Here is a 27,914-nt window from a genome sequence, read left to right as displayed (position 1 = left end):
GCCCAGGGCGTAATTCTGGAGTCCCAGGATCGAGTCCCACATCAGGCTCCCTGCATGGAGTCTGCTTCTCCCTCTGCCTCTGTCTCTGCCTCTCTCTTTGTGTCTCTCATGAATAAATAAAATCTTTTAAAAATATATTTTATTTACTAGATGGACTAATGTACAAAGTCATTTAACTTTTCTGGGCTTCAGAATCGTCCTGTATAAAACGGAAAGGCTGGACTAAGTAATCTCTAAGGCACCTCTCAGTTTAAATGCCTTTTAATTCTTAAAAGGAAGCTCTCGTGACATTACTATCATAAATATGTACCTACTAAAAGTAGCCATCATGGTTTTTCCTCCAACTTAACTGAGGCAGAGTTCAGTGACTATACCCATCCATTTTTCATGTTGACAGTATATATTGTAGATATCATAGCTTCAAAACAAAAGCACTGTTCAGATTCAACGTGTGTCTTTAAAATGCACTTATGGTGTCCATTTGTAGCTTTCAACTGATAAGGTCATGACCCTGGCAAGTCCTCATCAGCTGTGAGCTGCAATTCAAGTTCTTTGATACTGATAATAGCTAAAGTGCTAAAGCTCACTAAATGGAGAATCAAAGCAGATTCAAGGTATTACTAAAAGAAAGCTGAGTGCGTTCTCATAAATCCTGATATAATCTTGAATGGAAACAAATAAATGAGTTACAGGCCCCTCATCATAATTTCTGCTGGACTGACAGCCATTGCAAAGAAACTTTAAAAATATAAATGCCCGGTTCATACCCCCAGGACTCTAATTAACTGGTCTGGTGTGCAGCCAGGAAAAAAAAAAAAAAAGAGTGTTAAGGCACCTCAAATGATGCTAATGTAAAAACACTTGTCTAATAAAAATATTTGTATACTGTGAGCAATAGCCAGATTGCCCAGCCAAAATTGACAGTGATGTCAATTTCATAGTTTCCTTAGTGTCTACTTTTCCATTCAGAATCTAACATGCTTGATGATATCACATAAAATTGTTTCCAGGTTGGACAATGGAGAAGTTTGGGGAGAACTATTTAACAGTATTTTTTAGTAGCTCTTTGGTGATTATTTCCTGGTATGAGCTAGAGTTTCATGTTAGAGGAGTTTCATCCCAGATTTATTAAGTAGCATAACTTTTATGATGATGTTTGTTTCAAATTTGTGACATCGTACTTTTGCGCTAGCCAAAGAAAATAGTACCGAACTTAAATAATTCAAAAAGTTGATCATTCAACTGCATAGACTTTCTAGTTTATAGACAGTAAATTCTTCCTCCAGCTCGAAGAAAAGGTACAATAATGTTTAGAACCCTTACATGAGAACTGTGTCCAAGAGAGCCTTCTCTGTTCCCTATGTTTAGAAGTCCTATCTACCAGAAGTAGAAATGAGAGTTATAAAGAAGAAGGTGACTCCAGAAGTTACCTAGCTCAGCAGTTTTATTTTACAGATGAAAAATTGAGATTCTTGATAACAAGTGATTTGTCCTTATTAGTAGATGGCAAAACCAGAAGGAGAACTCCTATCCATATTCTAGTCTAGAATTCCTTCTCCTGTACCATCAGAATCCCACAAGTTCTCCTCCTCTGGAAACATCCATTCTGCCATTTTTACTTGTGCTAGAATTGTGATGCAACATGATACATATTGATTTGTCTAAAATAAGGATTCTTGAATGCTATGTTATCTTTGCATGTGATATATACATCCTGATTTAGAAGGTAATAAGTCAGTACAGGTTTACTTGGATCTCTGTATAATTAGCTTCCAAAGTAAATATGTTGATCACATCTTTGGTTGATTATTATGGTCTTGTACTGCTGTTATACTAATATTTTTCCCATCTCCAACTGGCTTTACTTTTTGCAGCTTTGAGCAGTAATTCAGTCCCCTACGCCTCCCTGATTGGCTCTGTGTCCTCCCTCTCTAGCCAAACCACCACTCAGTCCATATATGATAATAACTCTCTCCCACGATTCGCTCGAAAAGGTCTAAACATCTTTGTCTCTTTATTTTCTCTGTTAAAGCACTGTAATGGATGTCCACATCATTCCATTTCCATTACCAGATAAGCCTTGAGTCTCTTGTGCCTTTGCATCTTCATTCTTGCCATTGGGGATGCCTCATCTGGATAAGATCCCTTTAATTGTTAGACCACTGTCACCCACCTACTCCCTCTACAGAATGTAAATTAGTTCGATCCTACGATCTGTATGAAAAGTTTCAGAAATGGGCTTCAACATTTTTGGTCCAAATACATAATTATATCTGCAACAAAGAGGCACTACTTCTAAGCCAACTCATTTTTATGAGATCTTCCATCAAGATTTTAGTTGCCTGGAAGCTATAAACACTAAGACACCACTTATCATAGCACTGTGCTAAATAATTGTCTGGAAGAAGCAAAATAGTTTTTTACTTAACTTACCAGAACCATTGTTAAGTTGGCATTTGAGATCATGGAACTTACTGTGTGGCTTTCAATAAATTGCACAATTTCTAAAATGTCCACAAAGTAAGCACATGTCGAGTTGACTTGATGGTCACCATTGCAGAGCCTAATACCTTCCAGAGAGTCCCAGGACAGCAGAATGTAAATAAGACTTCCAGTTTGAGCTCCTCCCCCATTCTTTTTCAGCTTCAGAAGCTTCCCTGGGGGGCATGCTAGTTCAAGTTTTTCTAGCCAGCTGGAATTTGTATACATAAGACTTGAGTCATCGATGCTCTCTCATGATACTCTTAAAAAATTAATCACAAAGAAATAAAATGTAAATCACATGAAAAATGAGAAGACATTGGAAAGATACAGGAATTATCAAAATTAGTGGTGGATTATTTTTAACAGAATCTGTTAAATTAATATCACTTCAGCTGGCCGACTGAACTAAGACGTGCTGTCCCTGTCACTGCTTTCTTTCTTTTTCCATCTTCTTTCCCTCCTTATCCCTTCACCATCTGCTCACTCTCCTGCTTTCATTTCCCATTTGTGGACAAAGATGTTTACACCTGAAGTAGATTGTAGGTTCGCTAGGGGTTGAATAACGGGGATCTGGGGCAAATACTACAAAGCTGTTAGCATGGCCATTTCTAAATATCCAGGTGAAAGCTACAACCCCAACCTCTACAATCTGCTACTAGTGGAAACATTTTTGAAACTCAATAAGGTGTCTAATTTTGTCATCAGTGATGATCATTTATGAACTGTGGTGCATGTCATTCTTTGTGTCCATGTTTGCATGTGAATGTCAGTCGCCTCCAGGTTTGTGAAATATTAAAGCGATCTTAATCAAGTCACACAATGTCTAGTGAATCCTGTAAAAATGTGCAGCATTTTTATCAGTCCTTTAAAAAAAGAAGTATATCAGACTATCCATTTCATTTTTTTTTAACAAATCCGTTCTATTTTATTTTATTTACATCATCATTTCCTTTGCAGGTTCAGATGATTCCGGTTACCCTGGTAACCTTCATTCTTCAAGTTAGTTTTCCTTGATTATGCATAAGTCACTTTATGTTTCCTATCAAGCTACTACTCTTTCCCTTTTAGGCCTTCCTCAGTGTCTGTTTTCTTAGTTCACTTTACACCATTTAATTCCACACAATTTCCATTTCACACAGTGCAGGAGAAGGAGTTTGAAATGACATAACAGTCATTACTCAAAGCAGAAGTTGACATCAAGCCTGACTCAGTTTTCTCCGCTAGCTAACTGCATTGATTTGTAGCACAATAACGCTTTCTTTCACACTAGGAGTGTTAGTTTGGGGATTATGCTTGGTGACTTTTCATTTGGCTACAAAATTCATCCTTCCAGAGCATGTCCTGCTTTGAGTAACCAAACTATCTGCCTGCTTCCTCACATTAAACATCTTTACTACTCACATATTTTCAGGCCATTTCTAACTATAGTATTCTCTATATTTCGGAATAGTCACCATCGTTTTCATTTGTTTTCAAGTGTGTTTCTTCTTTCCTTTTAATAGGTATGGCTAGCCATCCTCCAATTCCTATCTTGGAGCTTGCAGATCACATTGAAAGGTTGAAAGCAAATGACAACTTGAAGTTTTCCCAGGAATATGAGGTATTTCAGTGCATTTGTACTTGAAAGTAATTTGAAGAGTTATCCTCCTTTTAAGACCATATTCTTAAAAACAAACTTCATTGGTGTTTTTTCTTTTAAATATGACTCCAAATTGGATATAAAAATTGATAGCAAATAGGCAACTAAAAAGTTTCTATACAATCAGTATAGTAGTTGCAGTTTTAGGATGTGTTGAATATATTATATTCAGTGTTACTTAATGAGGTTGATTTTTTTCTTTTCTGGTTTTATGTTCATAGGATATATTGAATTGATGAGCTTTCGTATACTAGATGGGTGCTAAATACACTAATTCATGGGCAGAAACCCCCCTGAAAGAGAGAGGACAGAGAACAAATTGATTTCTCTGCATCCTTCGTTTCCTTGACCCGAAAACCCTTTGATTATGTACACAGACATGTATATGTGCATGATTTTACCCTTTAGTCTTACAATAATGCTAGAGTTAATATTAAGATAGTAATATGTTCCTAGAAAGTTGCCTATTTTTGAAGCAATGATAAACTGAATAGTATCTTAAGTTCTGTGTGAATTCTTGATGAAAGTGAATGAATATATTTGTATATTTGTGTGTATTTGAATATTGTAGTATTTATCAAGCAGGAAGTTTTAAAATGGGATATTTCTGGTATTCCCCAGCAATAGGAATTCATACTGAAACCAAGTCATGAATTGACAACTAAATCATCATTATTCTTTTAGACCAAGTTTGACTTAGCATAAGATTAAAAGGTACAACTAGAGTCTTGTTGTTGTGCCAAACAACAAAAGGTTATTGGGTGCCTGAGAAGCCCAAATACTGCTGCAAAGAGTTGCTATTGATTTACTTAACAGAGAATCTTAAAACACATCCCTGTTACCCCTCTTGTTTCTGTTGTATCAATTTTTTTTTCCTCGAGTTTTTATTTAAATTCCAGTTAGTTAACATACAGTGTAATAATTGGTTTCAGGTATAGAACTTAGTGACTCATCACTTATACACAATACCCAGCGCTCATGATAACCTGTTGTATCAACTTTAAATGAGGCTGTTGGACTAGATGATCTCTCAGTTTCTACCAGTTCTAACATTCTTAAAGGATTCTTTTTTAAGATTATTTATTTATTTGAGAGAGAGAGAGAAAGAGACCACGAGTGCACCAGGGCATGTGCACAAGTGGGGGGAGGTGCAGCAGGAGAAAATCTTCAGGAAGACACCCTGCTGAGCAGGAGCCCATCACGAGGCTCCATCTCAGGACCCATGAGATCATGGCTTCAGCCGAAACCAAGCGTTGGATGCTTAACCCACTGAGCTACCCAGGTGCCCCCAGTTCTAATATTCTACCTTTTCAGTGAGAACCTTAAGAGGATCTCAATCTCAGGTGGCTAGATGGAGATCAAATTATGTGAAGATGCTCCACAAAAGAGAATCTCGAGCAATGGGGCCTGTGGCAGTCTGAATATGTGCATGGACTTTCTGACGTCTTCAAATCGTCAATTTTTCATTATTTTAAATTACTATGCTGGCTAAGTAAAATGTATTGATAGCCCCATGACCTCTACCCTTGAGAGCCAGAGAGCCTTTTGATTCAATTTGAATATACAGCATCTTTGTCAATCAAATATTCCATAGAATTTTAAAGGAGATTTTATTTTTCTGATTGGCTATGCCATGCTTTTCTTCATTTAGAGGAACAGTTGTAATTTTAGGAAACTCACATTGGATTGTGAATTGTGTTATTTTCTCAAATGGTCTGCTTCTTGTTCATTCTTTGTTCTTCTTCTTGGTTATAATGGCTATTTTTAAATTATGCAGTATTTTTAAAAACAGTTTCTGCAGGTTCTAGTTTGGGGCTTGAGGCTGAAAATTGAATTTTAACAAAGAAAACAATGCAGATGATAAATGCTACCTGGGGCAACATTAAAAACTCCTAGAAATCTTTTACCTTTCCAACCTGCTCTTTATTGTTAATCATGATTCTTCTTATTCTTTTGCTATGTGGTATTTTCTTCATGGCCCCATTTTAATACTTGATTTGAGATTATGAATGATATAATGAGTCACAAAAAATCAAAAATTGATATCTCAACCTATAAGTCAGTAATTCACTCTCTGTCAGTATAGCTTTAAGCCATTGATGATATTTGCATCACTCAAGAAATCCATTATATACATGAACAACAATAACCAGCCTTCTTTAAAAAGGAATTTCTCTGGAAATATTATATGTAAAGATACTGTAATGATACTCATTTAGCCTTTAGATCAGAAGTACTCCTTAAAAGTAGTTATGAACTGCATGCTGCCAATGTTCCCATTAAAAACTCCCCCAGTAGCCATTGACATGATAGCTCACACTGACTTTTCACCATTTATCATGACGATGGTCTGTGATTAAAGCTCCCTGGGCATGAATTGACTCTACTGTGCCTTAACAGCCATGAAGGAGATATTTAAGTGTTTTATTCATCTGTGATAATAGGATAAAGACCTCTATGTAATATTTTAGGCCACAGAGCAACACTTTGAAAAACAATTTTATTTTACTTGTTACCTTCCACATAAATTTAAATAGGTTTTTTTTTTACTACTTTTTAGTGAAGAAAATGGAAGAAAGGCAAAGCACATTACCTTCAAACATCTAATTATTTTGGCATAATCACTGTGAATTAATGATTACTCAGACTTCTCAAGAGGCATGAAACTAAATTTGTTACTTTAAGACTAAAGCAAAGGTTAAAGAAGTGGAGGCTGTTTGCACTGATTCTGAGGTCAGAATAGGAAGAAGTAGATTTAGATTGCCCAGCATTATTACGTCATGTGAGAACTTCTTTTATTGTAAAGAAAATTTGGCTTAAACACTGGACTTAATGACAGCTGGAAGAAGGAACCCGAGAAATTAGTAGCAAGAGCAACTGCACCTTGAAAATATTATAAGTATTTCTGGTTTTCATTCTGATATGGGACTGTAAAATTTTGCTAGAATTTAAGTAGCTAGAAGTTGAGGATGACATCCAAAATGCAAGGATTAAAGTTCTTCTAAAAGTTGGTATTTGTTACAGCCTTTGCATTAGCTAGTGAATCTATGGGCTAATTAAGAATATTATGTATATGTCTTACCAAATGAAGTCTTAGCTAATGCCTGTGAATCTTTGGAAGCCTAATTAAAACTTGAACTCCTGGTCCCAACAACAGAAATACTGATTCAGTAGGTTAGCCATGATAACCAGTAATGTCTGTTTTACTTATTTTTCCCCAGTTTCCTTGAAATATTATTGACAGTTAACATTGTTATTAGCTTGTGGTATACAATATAATAATTTGATACATGTGCATATATTACATAATGATTACCACAATTAGTTTAGTTAACATCTATCCCCTTACATAATTACAAACTTTTCTTATAGGAACTTTTAAGATCTACCTTCTTAAGCAACTTTAAAATATAAAATATTGTTAATAATCATCATGTTGTACATTACATTCCTAAGACTTATTTATCTTATAACCAGAAGTTCGTACCTTTTAACAACCTTTACCCTTTTACTGCTACCGTCTGTTCCACCCCAACCTCTGGCACCACTAATCTGTTCTCTATCTCTGTAAGTTTGTTTTTTTAAGGTTCCACATATAAGTGAGATCATACAGTGCTTATCTTTCTCTGTCTAGCTTATTTCATTTAATGTATTGCCTTCAAGGTCCACCCATGTTGTCACAAATGGCAATATTTCCTTTTTTATGAATTAATAATATCATATTTTATATATTTTCTTGATCCATTAATCCATCAATGGACACCTAAGTTGTTTCCATGTCTTGGCTATTGTAAATAATGCTGCAGTGGATATGGGGATACAGATACCTCTTCAATTTACATTCTCATCAACAGTGCATGAGGGTTTTCTTTTCTCCACATCCTTGCCAACATTTATTTTTTGCCTTTTTGATGTCAGTCATTCTAAGAGGTGTGAGGGGATACTTCATTGTACTTCGCATTTCCCTGATAATTAGTTATGTTGAGCACCTTTTCATTTACCTGTTGGCGATGTGTATGTCTTCTATGGAAAAATGTTCATTCAGATCCTTTGTCTATTTTTAATTGGCTTGGATTTTTTTTAATTTAGTTTTGCTTTTGTTTTTTGCTATTTTATGAGTTCTTTGTACATTTTGGGTAGTGGATTCTTATTAGATATATAATTTGTAAATATTTTCTCCCAGGTAATGTCCATTTTAATAGAACAGTTCAGGTGATTTTGATGCAGGTGCTCTGAAGACCTTAATTTAAGAAACATCATTGGTGTAGGGTTGTATATTACAGAGCATCATCCTCCAGTCCTCATTTCACCATCCCCTGAGATGGCAAATAAACCAATGTATAAGATTCATTTGACACGCATCACAGTCAGCATTATCATTATCAGTATCATATACATAAATCCTATTTAGTAGACTGATTGTAAGTAACTATAGCTCCTACAGTTTGCCTAAGGGGGGAAAAAGAGAAATTTGCTTTACTTATTATGAATTATCTATTATAAATGTATTTATTATGAATTATCTATCTATTATAGAGCCAAATTCTAACAATATAGGTATGCTTCAAGAACTGTTGTCTGGATTTCCTGACATCCTCTTTGAAATTGTCAACTTTGTGTTTTTATCTGGACCAATTTCATTCTCCCTTTATATAGGCCAAATTATTTTGTTTATCCCACCCACATATAGAAAATGTGGCCTTTGAATACATTTCCAATAACAGAGCATCCCTCTGAAGAAAAGACCAAATTTTTCTTTTCAGTCAAATTCCAAATGCCAGAGAACAAACTCTGAACTCCAACTGACTCATTTTGTTATGGAGACACACATGAGGACATAGCTGCTAACAGTCCACCATACAGATCTTGCTCCTTCCTTGGGTTGGAAAGAGGGAAGTTACTATGGAAAGATGTTTGTGAGCTGGGAGAAAGAACCAATAATTATTCACCACACTACTACAGAAAAGCACTATGCTAAGTTCTGGGAGGAAAATAGAAGTGATAAGAAACCTTTACTTCCAGGAAAAATCGAATACATGCAGGCAAAATCAAATACATATGTGCAAAAATAACAAAAAGAACACCAAGTTGGTGATCCCAAATACTAATGGAATACTGTTGAGGCTTAGTAAAGGTCAGAGTGAGATGAGGAACTGGGAAGGGTATTGAAGAAAAGATGATACTAGTAGTATAACTAGGAAGAAAACGAGTGAAGAGCATTTTGTGTAGAGAAGGATCAAAGGCACATTCAAGGATGCTCTGTACTTTTATGTTCAAACATCACTGGGAGTTTGTTAGAAACATGGAATTTTAGGCACCGTCCCAAACCTACTGAATCAGAATCTTCACTTTAACAAGACACCCTGTGATCTGTTTGAAGGATAAGGTATATGTAGAGGTAGGGGGAGCTCTAAGGACACTTGCCATGATGGAGCACAGTGCTTCTAGTGAGAGCTGAGTGCAATGAAGTCAGGCAAGTAAAGAGGGCCAAGAACTGTAATGAGCTTTTATTGCCAGACTCACCATTGGCAAGGGTGGGGTCGATTAATGGTAGAAACAATATGAACATGGGCTTTGGACTCAGTCAAATTTGTAGCCTGTTTAGAACACTTGGTATGGCTGGGACCTTGTACAATTATATAACCCTATGAGTTTCTCATCTATAAAATGTGTTGCCATGAGAATTAGGGAATATGTATGCATATGTGCATGGATTTCAGGACACACATGCAGTGAGGTGTGTGTGTATGTGTGTGTGAGACAGAGAGAGTGTAAAATAAGGACCTCAATAATGGTAGCTGAGAGGTTGCACTGTTTTTACATAGCCAGTGAAAGATTTTGTAGAGAGTAATTTTATGTATTATTAATAAATGAATAGTATTAAGTATACTCTTTCATGGAACATATGTCAATGAAAAATTATAATAAAATATAATAAGTCCTATGCCAACAGTGTTTCAAAGTATGATGAGAACACAGAGCACACTTGCATGATGGTTTCTTGGAAAATTACTCCGTTATTGATGCATATAACAGATAAAAAGGAGAAACTGGAGACAAGAAGAACAATTAGGGGAACTGGAAATCAAATCTTGCATATTCAGGTCACTTAAACATGCAAATAGCACTGTTAGTAGTGGAAATGCTCTCACTTCTGCACTTGGTGCCCTATCCTTTGTGTTGTGAGGAGTGAATGATGTGGAAACAGCCTTCTCTCTTAGTTATGTTGATAAGTCCCTTCTTTTCTATAAAGAGCTGGTTCACTGTTGACTGGTTGTATTCACTCCACCCCTGCTGGTCGAGACACCAATATGGAGGCATCCCAGTGGTCATTAGCAAGGAAAGTTACGAAGTCAGAGAAGCTGTGAAACCATCTCCCAATTTGGTCTTCACGTTGCAGTTCTCCATAGAAATAATGCCCAATACCCATACTGCACTTCAGGTACATTATAGATTTTATACCTGAGTTGAGATAATAACCTCCTTTTAAATATAGTTACACCACACACTTTCTTACAAGTTCCAAATAGCTGACTTACAAATAGACATAGTTATCCAATATCTAGTTTCAATTAGCCATCACTATTTCTTTCAGTAGTATTATCTTAAACATATATGTTAAAACTAGTCTGAAGAGCAGTCTTTTTGTTGGATCAAAGCAGAGTGAGAAACTGATTCTCAGAAGGCCTACCTTTGACCTATTTTGTTCTCACCACAAAATCCAGTTCCAACATCATTGCTGCCATCTGTGGGTGTATATTATCTTTTATCTCAGCACTCAAGTGTCCTCCAGCATTTAGTATCCAGATGGGCTGAGATTTTCTTCCTGTACTCATGGCAACACTCACATCTCCTGTCTGTGTGGATGATAATGAGCCTCTTATTTGAAACATTCCAGATATCGGCGTCCTGTCCTTCTGTTTTAATAACAGCATGTATGTGGCATCTTTGTCTAGAAGACTAAATGCTTCACAATACTCTAGTGAGACAGGTAACAGAAAAAGATACCTTATTTCTTTCATGAATAATGAAGTTCATCAGGACAGTGCCAAGACATATAGAGACCTTAGAAACTGTTGCTTGTGTCATCTTTTTAAGTGCTGAGAGCTGAAGTAGATAGAGAGCATGTGGTTGAAACCTTTCTATCTCAGATGTAAAGAAGAAGAGTTGAGAAAAGAGGGACTCACTCAAGGTCACACATGTACCTAGAACATATCTGAACCAGGCCACAAATTTATTCCTTCTGATTGTTAAAAGGACACTGTACCTTTAATCCACCTGCTCTAAAGACCTAAATATTTTACAGTTTGTTTCTTACTATGGCCTGACTTACAGAGTCCAGAAGCCTGTCTTCAAGTCTTCAACTAGATCAGTATTTATACTAAAAATCTCTATGAAAATGTCATAGGTATGCTGCATGCCTCCCTACAGTGGTTTTCCTGATACACTTCTTATGACATTTCTTTTCCTTATAGATCTTTTTTTTTCATTCCCAATGATAATATTAAATTTCTTTATAAAAGGACAAAATTGTCATCAAGACAATAATCACAAAAGAGAATATTGCTGTTTTCCCTAGGAATAGGCTCTTGGTATATTTGACCATGTGTTCTAGAGTGCATTGTAGTGTAGGCCTAAAGCCTTCATTATTAAATGTTTCATAAATCTCCAAGCCTTCATAATGCAAAAACACTTGCCATATCTACTTTCAATTAGTTTATAATTTATGTGTAAATTCACAAGAGTGAACATGCATTAGAGCACTACACAGACACAAATAAGTAACCAGACACACACACACACACACACACACACACACACACAACTTTTTCCTAGCTTTGAATGCACTGCAGCTTTCTGAAGTAAGAAAGTAGTAGATGACAGAGATCTATTTTCATTTATTATGCAAAGTTGAAGAGTAGAATAGACAAGGGAAAAGCCTTCATTTTTAGATATTACTGACACATGATCCACATGAGATAATTTTTTTAAAAATTTTGAGCAAATTATGGTAGTTTGTGTGATGGGATGAGAAAAAAAAATGACTTCATAAAATAAAAAGTAATAACAACCTTTTTTTTTATACTGAATTGAATGAACCAACTTTCTTCGTGGGGAATGAATGGCTAAGTTTACTATTCCAAAGTGTATCTCCTGGTACTCTAGTATTGAGGGCTTCAGTGAGAAAGGCATTGCCTGCTCTCTTCCTTAAGTACATGCTTTAGATTGGGTCCAAACCCCTAGGCCTGCCATTCAGAGCCCTCTGCTCACTGAGCTAATGATGGGAATAGTGTGGCACAGTGGCTAAGTACACAGGTGCTAGAGTCAGGCTGCCTAAGGTTGGCCCCTGGATCAAGCTATGTGACCTTACATGAATAACTGAATAATCTCTATTTTACTCTTCATCTCTACAAAGAAAGTAATCATAGCACTTACCCCATATGTAATTAAAAATTGGTACATATGAAATATTCAGCACCGTCCCTGATACAAGTGCTTAGTAGTCTTTGTAGCTATTACATCGAATACATGCCATCACTTTTAAGACGCACATCAATTTCAGAGATATTAAAATATGAAAAAAATGTCTATTTTAGACTCTCTGAAACCCTGGCCTCCTCCTATCCCTGCCATTAGTCACATCCATAGGACTTGGTTGAATTCAGTAAAATAAACACTAAAGGAAGAAAAAAGAAAACATGCTAACTTAATGCTGTGTAATTAGCACTTACTATGGTTTTTTTTTTTTTTCTTTTATTCTGATCATTCCCTGTGTTAGAATATAAGCTGCTCCTGGTCAGGTGTTTATGCCTTCCTGGTGCACTATTGGCCACATGGTAACAAACCCACCACGGGGCATGCAGCAGGTGATTAACAAAAGTGTGTGTCTGGATCGATTTCTTGCTAAATTTACAGTTCACAGAAGCTCTTTGTTGTGATCACAATTGCTGGTACCAACAACAGGAGCAAAGAGAACAAAGAATGTCTTACTATAAAAAGAGCTACTTTTTCACTTGACATCTCCACCTGATTTATCAGCAGTGAAGCCTTATTTTCAGAACTTTTCTCTCGGAAAATAGACTTTTATTATCTTTAGAAAATACAGAAGTGAATACATTTTAATACAGGCCCCTCAGATTTAACTCAAAGTACCTACTGATTAAACTCCTGGTACAGTTTTTATAGTAAAGATGGGCCTACCAGTTGACAATCTGAGAAGATGGGGTTTTTTTGGTTCATAGCTAAGAACCAGCCTCACCAAGTAAGATATGAATGTACAGAGAGTCCCTTCCCAGCTGGCTGCCATTCTGCATGTTGCAAACAAATCTAGTACAACACAAAGAAACAGCAGCTCACCTTGGAAGAAACACATCCCAAACCAGGGTGTGTATCTGTGTTTATAGTCTTTTATTATTTTTAAACTATATTTGTTAGAATTCACATTACAACCAAATTTTCAAGTTTCAAAGTTTATATTTATTTGAACTTTTAAGATATTCTTGTGCCTACTTTTTTTTTTAATCTCATTTTCCTTACCAATGTTAAACTCCCTATCTTTATACTTGAGCCTTTTTTTTTCTTCTAGGAAGCTTTCAACTTCAAAGAGACTGTAGCAAGGACTAAAAAAGAGAATGGTTTTTTGAGTTTTATTTTTTATTTTAAAATTGAGTTGGAATTGTAGGGTCCAGAATGATGTGTGCATGTAGAGAGAAACAGTAGCAGATGCTGGGGAGAGTGTTGGAATTCAAGGAAAACAAGGCTCGTATTTGGACTCTGCCAATTAGTGGCTGTGCTGCTTGACCATGAACCAGTTACTTCACCTCTTGTGGCCTTAGTTCTGTCTTACTTATGATGAGAATATTAGCATCTACTCATAAGGTTGCTATGACGATGACTATATGTCAGACACCTGGCATCTTTGCCTTTCTGTACAAAGCAGGCACACAGGAAACAAGTGGCCCTCAGGACCGAGCTTTAAACTCATGACCTACCTGTAGTCATTTACTAACACTGCATTTTTTTTCCACAAGTTGTTTTGTTTGTATAGAAGTCTCTTCTTTTTCCAAAGAAGGGCTCTATGAAAGCAATTAGGAGAAGGTGAGCAGTGATTAAGTTGGAAGGTAGTTATGATGTCTACTAAGTTCTTTTAATATTTTGTATCTAATGGACTTTCTGGAAATCTGCATGAAGTACACAGGAAAACTCATTTTCACTGAGTAGTAGAACCTGCCTTGGGTCTCTACTGTGAATCTGAATGCCCCTAGACAAGCTGTTTAACTCCTCCTAACTCAGTTTCCTTATTTATAAGAGAAGCAGTTGGAATGCATTCATCTGTTTGATAAACATTAACTGGAAAGGAAGATAAAAAGTCAAGAAATAAGCTTCTGCCCCGATTAAATCCATAATCTCTTAGGAAAAAACAGAGGAAAGAACCAGTATTTATAGGACATAGTGGGTGATAATGGGAAGGAAAAGTTTAAGAAGGGACAGTACTGAAGAGAGGTTTCCCAGAAAACAGTGAGTTGGACTCACTGAAGTTTGCTAAGATTGCAAGATCCCAGGCAGAGAGGGAGATGCACACACAAAAACATGGAGTTGAGAAGGGCCATGGCTTATTCAGGGGTCCCCAGTGTATTCTGTGCCTGTCACTGCAACTTTGGGGTCATGCTGCTCAGAGGTAAGGCGGAAAAGGTGATTACACTCTTGAAAGGCTGTGACACCAACACTAAGAGGAGTCTGTATTGGGGGATCTCAAAAGTACTCTCAAGTCATGGAAATGATTTCCTGCCTCTCCTCCTAAAGCTGTAAGTACCCCCAGGGATCAGATAATGCATCTATTTCTATGACACTTGTGAGCACAGCTTCAGGGTGAATTGGAATAATGCTGCAGAAAGGGATTGGGGCAAGGAGAGCCTATTGCTGCACAACATAATAGGAATGTCTTTACTTACTTATGTAGTTTCTTTTTAGTTGTAAAAAATGTAGTGGTAGTATTATTTGCCATGATTTTTCTCCTGTGGCTAAACAGTTGGTCATGCTACATGAAAAATAATTGTTGGGCATGCCGCCATGTTGGGGAGTACAGAAAGGATAAGAGAAGGATGTAAGCATTAAGATATTACATGTACTTGTGGATTTAGCAATGCCTTGGAAAACATTGGTCTTTTGGCTTTAACTAAAAAGTTCAGGTGTACAGCATAATCAGAACTGTGTTATTTCTCATTTGCTGAGTACATTTCCCTTCTGGTGCACATGCATCTGTCATCCAAACTCTAGCCAGAGGCTCATGGAAATTCTTGATTGAGTGCATTCTTCCTCCCTCATCCATTCTTCCTCATCCCCTTCTTTCTCCACCTTCAACCTAGCCACCCTTTCCCTTTCCTATCCCCTCCCCCATCCCCTCTGTCTCCCTTTCTCCCTCCCCTCTGTCTCCCTTCCACACCTTCCCACTTTCCCCCTTTCTCATCCGTCCCCTCCACTCCTAACTGCAAAATACTCCTTCACACATTCTTCTTTAGTATTAAACTACGTAACATTGTAATATTATGGTGATAATATTACCTAGCTTTTCTGTAAGGCTTCATGGTCTAGAAAGAGCTTTGCAGAGATAATAATGATAGCAAATGTGTATGGCACTTGCTATGTGCTAAGCATCCTTCACAGCATGTTACAAATATTAACTCATACAGTCCTGTCGAGTAGGTACTATTAGTATCCTCGTGTTACAAGGGAAGGGAGTAAACTGAAACACAGGGAAGTTAAGTAACTTGTCTAAGGCCGTATGGCTGGTTGATGGCAGAACTGGAATATGAACCCAATGGCTTGGTGTCAGAGTCATGTTCTGACCACCGTAAATAATTCTCTTTGATGGTTCCTCCAACAACCATTTTCATTATGGTATTAAAATAAAAGACATTTTACCTCATTATCTATTAAGGTGATTGCATAAGATTCATGAGTATTTTTGATCCCAAATAAGACATATTGACCCAAATTTCTTATTGATACAATTATATTTTATTTTTGTTTTTCAATATCATGAACATTCTTTGAACAACAAAAAAGGACTTGGTTTCCTTTGGGTAAGAGCCTTTGTAATCCTCCTATCCCTTCCTTTTCTTTTTTATTTTATTATTTTTTTTTAAATAAGCAAGTTTAAAAATTATGGAAGGTTACAGTTTGTACCTGAAAACAAAAAGCTAACATTATACTCTAATTGAAGAAATCATCAGTCCACCAAGTTAACTCTATAGATTTCCCTACATAGTAGTGACAATATTTGTTTTCTGATCTTGACCAATTCCCTAGGAAAATAAAGCAGAAGCAGATGTAGGAAGGATTAAAAGATATAAAGACCCAGTCTTAACTCTCTGAGAGAGTAGTTGGTATTGGCTTTTTCTTGTCTTGACATTTTAAACTATAACCAGAGTCTACTTACTTGCTTAAACCTGAAGATCAAAAGAAGTGATGACCTATGCTGGCAAAATGCCCTCCTCTATGCGTATCACCAAATTCCAACTTCATTTAGATAAGCCCCATGATAAAAGTAAAATTTGTTCACTATGATAAATTCAGCTTTGTAAATATATTAAAATTATATAAAATGTCATTTTGCCTTAAGATTTTTAAAACGTTATTTCATCTATGCAAAAACCCTCTTTCAAGTCTCTGCAACTTAATTTCATATAAAAGCTCCTAAATGATTTGAAAAGATAGAAGCTGTTACTTCACAATCAGAAGTTTGTCATATTTCAAAATGGCAGCAACATACAAACTCTTTGCCTACTTATATTTCTTTCTATTAGTTTCAGGGTCCATTGTTGTTGTTTTGTTTGTTTTAGCTCCAGCTTTGATTTCTGTGAAACTGAACAGTATGTCAAGTGGCTTATAACTTAATGAGCTGGATTCATGAGGCAGAAGGTTAGTGTTAGATGAGTGATTGCACTAGGTAACCTTTTCAGATTCTTTCTCTAAGCCTGGAATTCTGATTCTCTAATTATTATAAAACACAACTAAAAGTAGAGGTTATAAATATGATGTTTCAATGCCTGGTTTCCCTTTTTGCTTTCTTACTGTGGTGATGCCTCTACCCCCTCTTCCCAACCTTAAGCCCAGCCTCTTCTGTTGGTGTTCTCTAACTCGGGAATGGCAGCCATGGCTGAAATGATTGAGAAACTATAATTAGGATGGTTAATGAACAGTGAAATGCTGCCTCCCTTTGTATTAAGGCAGTTAGGGTACTACATTAGCAAAGGTAGGAGAACTCAGTCTCGTTTTCCCCCATGGTAATTAATTGACCTCCTTGTCATCAGTTGAGACATGAGAAGAATAAAAATTTTCAGCCTAAGTATTGGAGTTGGTGGGTGTTGCTGTGAACTTGGCATTGATTTCCTTATTTGTTCCTTTTCTATTCCTTGCATATTGATCCTCCCTGTCACAGCTCATGGATTCTCCCATTATCTTACAAAAAAAAAAAAAAAAACTGTCCTAAAGTTTCAGAGGTTTGGATTCAGTGTCATAAAGTTTCCACTGTGGAGCAATATTTGAGGATTCCTAAAATCTTTGAGTCTAGTCCACTCCTGTTATTTAGCAGAAGAGAAGACATTTTTTTTTCTGGGAAGTTAAGTGATGTGGCCGAACAAGATGTGGCTGAAATCATTCAGCCAGTTTCACATCTAACATTATACAGAAGCTGATGTTTTTTAGGCAGACTTCCTAGACAAAAACAAAGTGTTGAATAAAACGGAAGGTTTTCTGAAAATGAAACTGTAGTCATCTATGTCAAAGTTACGTTAATTAGAAACATCAAAGAAGTTTTGCTTCCTATATAAGAACCCAAATCATAAACAGTTCTAGAAATTTAGGTAACTATATCAATGATTGTGATTGATAAAAGGCAATTTTTAAGGCAATTTTTATTTATTGAAAGGAACAATGGTTCATGGCAAAAAAAATTATGTGATATATTTCCATGTATTTTCTTTATCATGCTATTCAGAAACAATTCATGTATTATAAAGTTCATGGTTTTAAGTTATACAATTCAGTGGATATACTTTGTATTTGAATATTAAATGGATATTTTATAAGGACTCAGGAGACCAATAGGTGTTTTCCCCCTACATTTTGGTGAAGATTTGTATTTCTTTTGTTTGCATTGTTTTTAAAGAACTTATGAAAGGAACTAATGACACTGGGGAATTGTTTGGAGACAGAAGTGTCAGAATCCGGGGATAGCTTGAGTATGGAAGGCCAAAATTAAGAAGAGACAGGTGCCAGATTTGATTTGCTTTTTGCTGTACTTGAATCCTTGATACTACAAAGGATTGCAGTCTTTATTGTTTTACTTGTGAATCTTCCACTATAATAATCAAAATTTCTTTAGGGCAAGGAATGTATCATTTTTATTGGGGTATCCTTGTGACTAGCATGCGAAATATTTCTCAAATGAATGTAGGAATAAGTTTCAAAAATGAAACAAGAACCTGGCTTACTCTTTGCATCTCCCTCTTCCCAAGCAAAAAAAAAAAAAAAAAAAAAAAAAAGACATCATTTATCAACCTATGAATAAAGGTGCTTCAATAGGTTATAATATTACTGTACTGCAGCAGAGAGCATGTGAGAAAAGAGGTTCTATGGGCACAGGGAAATGACAGCTTGATGGGCAGTGGTTCCCCATCTGGACAGGGAATCCATCTTTGGCTTTCCTTGGCGGGCCTCCCTTGGAAGGATATCATTAGAATGGTACAGGAGATCAAGCTTCCTGACAAGGATTCTGTGCGCAGATGGGGAAGCTGTTCACTCCCCTGCCTGAAACGAAGGAGTGGAAGAATGAATGCTGGTTGCAAAACTCACTTTTCCTATACTCACAGTCTATGAAGAAAAATGATCTTAGAGTATTCATATCTCAGAGTTAACATGAAGGGGAAGAAAAGTCACCTTTCCTCAACACTAAAGATTTAGCAATTTTTACAAAGACTAGTAGTTTCAGTATTTATCTCTCTGCAGTTTTATTATTAAAATATTTGCATGAAAAGAACATCTTTGCTTCCTCAAGACTTACTCTGTTCTTGCTACTCATTTGCTCTTAAAAAAAGAATGTAATCTTATTGCTTTTGATCTGTAATCATTCCACAGCAACCAATTGTGAAGCCATAGACCAAGGATTATAATTTTCATTAGAGAATGAACAAATGAATCCCACAAGACAATGCCGCTCATTTCTTCCAAATATCCCTGAACACAATAGAAAGCCAATTCTAAAAATACTGGCTACTTCTTAAAAATTTTTTTGTGAGAACATGAATGTCTGCTTCTTTAGAGGTCTCTTTTCTTTCCCAGCTTTCATCTGGGAAATTCTGTTCATCTCATGCAACAAACCTTTACTGAGTTCTTACTATGTGCCAGGTACTTTGCTCTGTGTTGGGGGAGTAACAAAGATGAATAATACGTGATCCTTTCTCTTGAACTCTGAGCCTCAAAGTTCCTTCAGTTTTTTAGCTAAACGGTAGGCTAAAGCTGTAATAACTGGATCTTGTCAGCCTTTCCGTATCATACAGCTATAAGTTCTCCTCCAGTGTAATGCAATTTGGATTTTAGTCTATATTAGTTATATTCACCATGAAGAGCTTTTTTTGGTTTTCTAATATTCAATAAATTCAGTGATTTAGAAGTCAAGGTAGAGTGCTAGCAGCTAAAATCTGTTCTTCAAAGTGTAAATTTGCTAATTTCCTTGACAGAGAAAGAAATCCTTAAAACTTATATGTTTTTTGGACTCATTCTAGAGGAAACTCATATTTTTCTTTCTCATAACCTGAATGTATGTTAAGATTAAGGGAACAACATTTGTTCTTTATTATGTTTCTGTGGCAAAACTTCTGAATGTTTCACTAGGCTGTGGAAGTAATTATCAAGCTATTTTGTGTTATAATTTCAACCAAAATTTTCTATCTGGTTGAAATATGTACCTCCAGGAAGAAATATGAGATCCTCAAATATTATACTGATTTCTTTCAATTATAAATTATTGGTTAAGGTAATCTACTTGTATTTTAATATTTATATTGATGAAAGAAGTTTATTAGAACACATTTTTATATTTATTACTTTACCCATATTGCTCTTTATAAGATTGGCCTCCTTGTATTTTGTTCGCTATCTCATTAAATTATCAAAGTATGCCCTCAAATTGGAATAATATAAGATTTATGCTGTATAAAAAAAAGCAGAACTATAATCTAATGATTATTCTTAATCATTTAACAAAAGATATTTTAAATGAACTCAAATATATTTCTTTTCCAGAATAAAATTCCATTTACTTTTGTTTTCAATTTTGAAAAAAGAGAGTCATTTTTATATAACATTACTTGTAAATGGACATATACAGATCCCCTAGTAAGGGTATGTCAATTCAAATTTTTCCAACATTGGCTCTGAGAAGGAATATTTTTTTAAAGATTTTATTTATTCATGAGAGACAGAGAGAGAGAGCAAGAGAGAGAGAGAGAGAGAGAGAAGCAGGCTCCATGCAAGGAGCCGGATGTGGGACTCGATCCTGGGACTCCAGGACCACACCCTGGGCCAAAGGCAGGAGCTAAACCACTGAGCCACCCAGGAATTCCCGAGAAGGAATATTTTTATTCTTCTAACATACTCTAGGCCTTAATCAATTTGTGAAAATGTAACGAACTATAGCTTAGCCACTATATGTAGCTTAGCCACAGATATTTTCAGTGGTCTTGATAATCAATATAAATTATAGTAAAGCCAATAAATTTATAGCATTATTGGGGAAGATAATCTGAGGAATGCATCAGTATGTTATCATTAGGTTCAAAATTTTACATATACTTTAAGATTCAGCATTAATAATCAGGGGGTGAAAGTATAATTACAAAAGAGATGAGTTTCCCAATTTTAAAAGACTTTCATGGAAAACAAGGCAAAAATCAGAAACTATTAAAATAAGATATATATATATATTATACATATATACATAATATATATATATATATATATCACTTGCACCTGGACTGGGCTAGCCATTTTATAGACTACAAAGATACATAGTAGACTATATTTTGTTTAAGAACTTCTAATAGAGTTGGGGAATTAAGGAATTATCAAATGAAAAAAAAGTTATGATGATTTTAAATAACTTTAAAGGAAGAAATGTTAAAAGACTAAACCTAACTGTGAAATGGATGGTCCACACTCTGCTGTATGGTGGCAGGTACAGAAGAAAGTGTATAAGAGAGTTCTGTAAGTAGGAGTGCATTAGAACAATGGAATTTGAGCTAAACTGTGAAAGAAAGGTAGGATTTGGAAAAACAGAAAGGATAAGAAAGTTCTCTCCAGACAAGAGGTATTCCAGTGTGAAAAAGTCAAAATTGAGAACCTCTGACTTAACAGATTAAAAGAGAGCCAAGGGCAGGGTACCTGGGTGGCTCACTTGGTTAAATGTTGATGCTTGATTTCAGGTCAGGCCATGATCTCAGTGTTCTGAGATCTCAGTGTTCTGAGATGATGAGATCGAACCCCACATTGGGCTCTGAGCTCAGGTGGAATCTGCTTGAGATTCTCTCTCTCCCTTCCTTCTGCTCTTCCCCTTCCTCATGCTCTCTCTCTAAATAAATAGATCAAATCCAAAACCAAACAAAAAACAAAAGGAGAGGAGCCCAGGGCTGGAATTTAGGAATACTTGCCAGGACTGACTATAAGCCAGCCATCTTATATTGAGGTGGTATGCTCATGGAAGAAGACAATCTGACAACCTCTGATTTCAGACAACTTTAAGTCAGTACAGAAATTGAGGTAATATAAACAAATACGAGACAAATGTAGAAAGTGCTGTGGGCATTCCAAATCTCATTACTCCAAAATTTCGGTGAGTTATTTCAAAGAGAACTCCAGTGATTCTCTCAAGTTTCAATGTTCACAAACACCTATGTGTTTGGATTACAGTTACTGTTTCTACTTGTCTTTGGGCACATAAACTGACAATTGTGAGCTTTCTGCTGTATTTTGTTTAATGCCAACTGAATCCCCTTAGTATAAATAGGCCTACTTCACTGGCAAACTACATTTTGAGCATGTAGGTCTCTCACAATAGTGAACAGAATACTTGAGATGAGGCTGGAAATACAGGATGACAACTGCCATAATTTTGTTATGTTCAGATTCAGTAAACTATAGTTATGTGGTGAAGCAATTCAGCTCTTTGTTAATGACAGATTTATTGAAGACAAGCTTTCAGAAGGATTGTACTAGAAATCCTATTAAAGTGCCATCCATTAAACCATTAGAATAGTCATTAAAACTGTTAGTGCGGACTTGTTATTCATGAGTTATTGGTCTCTCACCATTCTCAGTGGTTTCTGTCAATACTACTCTACTGTTTGCTCCATTGTGGTTCTTGTTCCAAGAAATGAATGCGTATCAGCTTTCTCTTTTTTCCTGCAAAATTGGTGGGGTGGAGGTAGGAGAGAGGGAGTATGGTTGGGAGGCTGGAAATGAGAGAGATTAAAATCCCTGTCCTAATTGTTCCCGGTTATATAAAGATTATACTTAAAACCCCACTCTTTTTATTTTGATAAGAATCATGTTAAAATCTAACCATACAGAAAGCTATAGCTTGGCTTTCATTTTCAAAAAAAAAAAAATGGAAGTGGAAAGTACTATGGGATTAATGTATCATTAAACCAAACTGACAGACATCTGGTCTTAATTGATTTTCCTTTCTGTTCACAGTTTTGAAATAAGGAATTAAACTTTATAAAAGTGAATTTAAAATCACAACTTAATATACATGCATTAGAGTGTAGTAGTTAAGAGCTCAGCCTCCAAAGTCTGAAAACTCTGGATTCACATCCCCATTCCACTGCTTAATAGACTAACAGGGTGATTTGTGGAAAGTGTCTTAACTCATCTAGGCCTTTATTTGTAATATGGAGATAAGAGTATCTACCTAAATTTGTTTTAAGGATCACTGTACATGAGACTCAGTGCATAATGATGGTGTACTCATCATTATCATCATCATTATCATAGAAATCAGAAGTAATTTAACCTGATTACTTCTCAGTACCATTCTTTGATGAGGTTAGAGAGAGACAATCTAATTTAGTGTTGGCTCTTTCAATATTTTTTCTGGTCATAAATCTACACTGAGCTTTTTCTCTAGATTACCAGAGAAGCCAGCTGAAAACCTTGACATAAGTTGAGTCATGCAGGCTTATCTTTCAGAGTATTGAGTCCTATAATCTGCTCCCTCTGCACCTAACAGGACAAGACAAATGTGCAGTTGTGAAGTGTCTTGCAACTCCCATTTGCCCTCATTTTTGGAAAATACTACAATGTTTACAAACTGAAAACTTAAAGAACACAGATAACAAGTATAAAATATTAAAATGGTTATTGCTAAAAGGTAAATTAAAGAGCTCAGTCAGTAGAACATGCAACTCTTGATCTCACGGTTATAAGTTTGAGCCTCAATGTCTTTGTAGAGATTACTTTAAAAATATTTTAAAAATAGATAAACTGAGCCGTATTAAACATTTTAAGAGTTTATTTGAGCAAAAATTCATTCAAATTGGGCAGTCCCAAACCAGAAGTGTTTAGAAGCACTCCACTAACAGGAGCCAGGGCAAAAACTCATATAAAATAAGTATGAAAGCAAAGAAGAGGAGTTATTGATTGGTTATAGCTTAAAGCAGAGGAATTATTGATTGGTTATAGCTTAAAGCCCACTTGGCTAGTTATGATTGATTATCCTTAGTGTTTTGATTTTGTAATCTTAAGGCATTTACAGACTTAGATTTTGGTTTGCTTCCATAGACCACCACAGCATTAGAGCCCCCTCGGTCTAATGCCTTCTTGTTTAATTAATTTAACATTATCAATCTCTGCATCTGAGAGATAAATGCCAGTAGCATTGATACATAACATTCTAGGTTTATATATGTGTGTGTGTATATATATGTTATATATATGTATATATATGTATATCTGTAAATGTCTAGATATACATATATAATGTATATATATATATACACATATTTTAAATAATGCTGTTTTATTTCTTTTTTCCTTAACAGTAAAAGTGAATGTCTTTATGTCAGTGGATACACATTTTAAATAGTTTCATAGGTTTTTCATACTCTAAGTCATTTAACCAGTCTCCTATAATAATAAGGTTATTTCCTTTTATTCCCCCTACTATTGTAATGGTTCTATAATGGCTGCTCTATACATTTATTTGTCCAGGAGAAACACATATCTTTCACTTTCAAGGCTTTTAGGCAGAGTTTAGTGCCTGACAGAATGGCCAAAATCTAATTCTAGGAGATGATGAATTTGAAGAAGGCGCATGGTGGGACAATGGGGAAGGCAAAGAGATCATTAGCCAGGCCTCCAGACCATGAAAGTACTTTGAGATGGTCACTTAAATACAGGGCCTGCTTACCTTTGTAAACTTGAGGGATAATTGGGTTCCAAAGACCTCACTTCCACTAGGTGTGTGATGTCAGTAGCTATGTCGTCAGGCTGTGATGACTAGATGCTACCATCTTTCTGAGAGGATCAGGTAATCATGCTCATCATCCTTTCTTATCCTCCATTTTCTATGTGTCTATGAGTTATATCATCTCCTCTTGACTGACCTAGCTTTTGTTTAGGTATATCAATGCAGGCATATTGTTAAAAGATATGTTAATATATGTCCTAACACTTTAGAACATATTATACTTCAAGACATATTTGATGATTGAATTGTGTAATTCTCAAGCAATAGAATAAATGTATGGTTCCATTTCCAGAGCATTAAAAAAGGAAAGAAATTATGACATAATTCTACCTAATATTTTAATAATAATTTTAAAATATAAAATATTAGACAAAAGATTATTTTTTTAAGATTTTATTTATTTATTCATGAGAGACACACAGAGAGAGAGAAACAGAGAGGCAGAGACACAGGCACAGGGAGAAGCAGGCTCCATGCAGGGAATCCCGACACAGGACTCGATCCCGGGTCTCCAGGATCATGCCCTGGGCCAAAGGCAAGCACTAAACCGCTGAGCCACCCAGGGATTCCCCAAGATTAATTTTTTTCTGTAGAATTATCAATGTACAAAATCAGTTGTTCAACTTTGTTCGTTTTGTACACAATTGAAAACACATCCAACCAGCTTCTGAACCACCACATTCTTTCCAGCCTCCACACTGCCCCAGAAAAAGGGGAAAAAAAAAAAAATATATATATATATATATAATGTAAATAGACTAAATTGCTAGTTTTGTAGAGAACAGGGTAGATGTTTGATAAGAGTCACATGTCCCATTCTCTTCCTTTCTCTGTCTTCTGTGCGGCTCCTGGGAAAAGTTGAACAAGGTGAAACAATGTATCAGGCCAACCACTTTCTCTTGTTCTGGCTTTATTCCACATACAGCATCAGAGTAGATAAGTGGAGGCAGGTGTTGTTCTGCAGAAATTGCTACCTTTACTCTTCCCCACCCACCTGTCCATGTGGTAGAGTTTGTAAGTGAACTTAGTATTTGTCTGTCTCTCTTGCTTTCTTTCTACATATACATACTCACTTGGCTATGATGGTTTAGATACTCAATCATGAAGCACACTTGGATCCCAAGATATAGATAAGGATACAAGGAAGTTAAGATGTACTCTAACCTTATAATTTATTGCCCTAATTGGGACACTTTGAAAAATGGTGCTTTGTAATAAAACTAGGACAAAGTGTAAACTGGGATATAAGGCCCTTTCTAACTTAAACCTTATGCCAGAGCTGAATCCTGGGCTTTTTATTCTTCTATCTGGTCAGGACTTTCCTGTTCTCCTCGTAAAGGCCAACAAGTGGCCTTGAGAGCTCTGAGGAGCACATTTGTTAAAACAAACACCTCACTCCCTGCACAAAATGAAGGAGAAACCCATTGTATTAAAACTGTTAATTGTATTCACACATTGATAGTATGTCCAGAAAATTTGGTGGTATGATGTATATAGGATTGTTTCCTGGCAAGCGGCCCCTATGTGATACTTCAGAATAGTGAGTGTATATATAAAAATTGGAAATCATGGCATGGAAGGCTATTATACCTGTCCACTTAGAAAGAATTTTGAAGGTGCCAAAGTCCAAGATGGCTCTTATCATGAATCAGGTTATGGACAATCTGAGCCTGGAAGCCATTCTATTTAAAAAGACTTTATATATTTCTGGTCTGTTCCAATGTATGTTTACTTAATAGTCACATGTTCAGCAGGGAAATTTATTTAACTATTTCTAAGATTCTGTGGTAAAAGTCACTATTGCCATATATCCTGCCTATATAATGCATTTCAGTTATTCATTCTATAAATACATTTTAAAATCAACTGTATGCTAAACACTGAGTATACAACACCAGGTGAATTATAACCCCTCTGGCGATATCCTCAAGTGATTCCATTTTTTTTTTCAAAAGGTCAAGTATATAAAATGTATGGACAATTTTTCATATGTATGGACTTTTTTCTAATATATTTTATCTGGAACGTCTTTAACTTTACATTATAAAGCCAATATACATTTTAAATGAAACAAATTAATCTCTGAGACTGATCCTTTAGTTTAGAAATAAACTCTAAAATTCCAGTTTGTGTTAATTTGTTTTAGCCTTTCTAGTTTGCTTGTCATATGTAACATCAAAGAAAGTAAGCACAACACTTTCGGGTATAAATACTTTCTAAGCTACTTGAACACCATGAGTATAAGTAGTAATGATCAACCTGTGTGTTTTTAATTAGAAGCCTATATTTAATATAATATACTGTGTCCTTTCCTGTAAGGAGTAATGATATAAACACACACACAGGTTGAGGGTAAAACAAACTGAAGGTGTCATGTTTTTTTCATTTCATTTCAGATGTAAAATTTTTATTCTTTGAACCAGGAAATAAGATGTGAAAGGCATTGATTGAACATTAACAAATGTTTATTCATATTTAAGTTTGGAAACTCATCTATTTTTCCTCTCCCATCTAAAAATAAATATGGAAGAGTTAACAAATTTTTAATTAAACAGCAAGCAAGATAATACTGAAAGCCTTAAATATGTATGTGTACACTATGCAGAGTAAAATGAGGGAAAAGTTAGTGTTGTAAATTAGGTTAAAAATCTGTATAGTTGATAAAGAAGAATTAATGTTACCACTAAAACTCAACTGATCAAACAAAAACATGATGCCCAAAAAACAAGATGATTATTTATCTTCCCTATTTTCCTTATATTGTTTATGTTTATAATAGAAGGCACAAGACAATTACAAAGCCACTCTAACCATTATCAATTGTTTTTTTTTTTTTTTTTAAAGATTTATTTATTTTAGAGAGTGAGAGAGTGCAGGCACGCTTGGTAGGGGGCGCCCAAGGGAGAAAGAAACTGAAGCAGATGCCAGGCTAAGCGCAGAGCCCTATGTGGGGCCTAAGCTGACAACCCCGAGATCAGAACCTGAGCTCACACCAAGAGTCAGATGCTTAACTGAGTGTGCCAGCCAGGTACCCCAGTTAGTTTTTCTTCTGAATCTACTTTTACACTGTATTTCTGATCAGCTCAAATTAAATAAAACACTAAGAAATACATGTGATTATTTGTGTTTTGTTTTTGTTGTTTGTTTGTTGTTATTACCTGCCTCAGATAAGTAAATCCGTTTCCAAACTATGTAGACGGACATGTTGTTACGTAGCAAATGGGAGGGCAGAGGTGGATTTCTTTGCCTAGATTAACTGGGCTA

At 35.7% G+C, this 27,914-nt stretch overlaps 1 protein-coding gene across 39 annotated transcripts in view; it reads left to right on the top strand.

Moving 5' to 3' along the window:
- The window catches only part of PTPRD (protein tyrosine phosphatase receptor type D), a 2,185,700-nt gene that overhangs the window by 2,070,210 nt on the left and 87,576 nt on the right, over positions 1 to 27,914 (top strand). For 23 of the 39 annotated variants that reach the window (XM_049116100.1, XM_049116099.1, XM_049116091.1 and 20 more), the window contains 2 exons: positions 3,442 to 3,483; positions 3,987 to 4,084. In XM_049116100.1, the coding sequence (XP_048972057.1) occupies positions 3,442 to 3,483; positions 3,987 to 4,084 (140 nt within the window). The remainder of the gene's footprint in view (positions 1 to 3,441; positions 3,484 to 3,986; positions 4,085 to 27,914) is intronic. The other 16 variants (XM_049116106.1, XM_049116119.1, XM_025431945.3 and 13 more) reach the window with 1 other exon arrangement.

The sequence above is a fragment of the Canis lupus genome, chromosome 11, assembly GCF_003254725.2.
Source record: "Canis lupus dingo isolate Sandy chromosome 11, ASM325472v2, whole genome shotgun sequence".
NCBI classification, from domain to species: domain Eukaryota; kingdom Metazoa; phylum Chordata; class Mammalia; order Carnivora; family Canidae; genus Canis; species Canis lupus.
The sequence above is the reverse complement of the archived record's forward strand: the minus strand, read 5'-3'. Positions and strand labels throughout refer to the sequence as shown.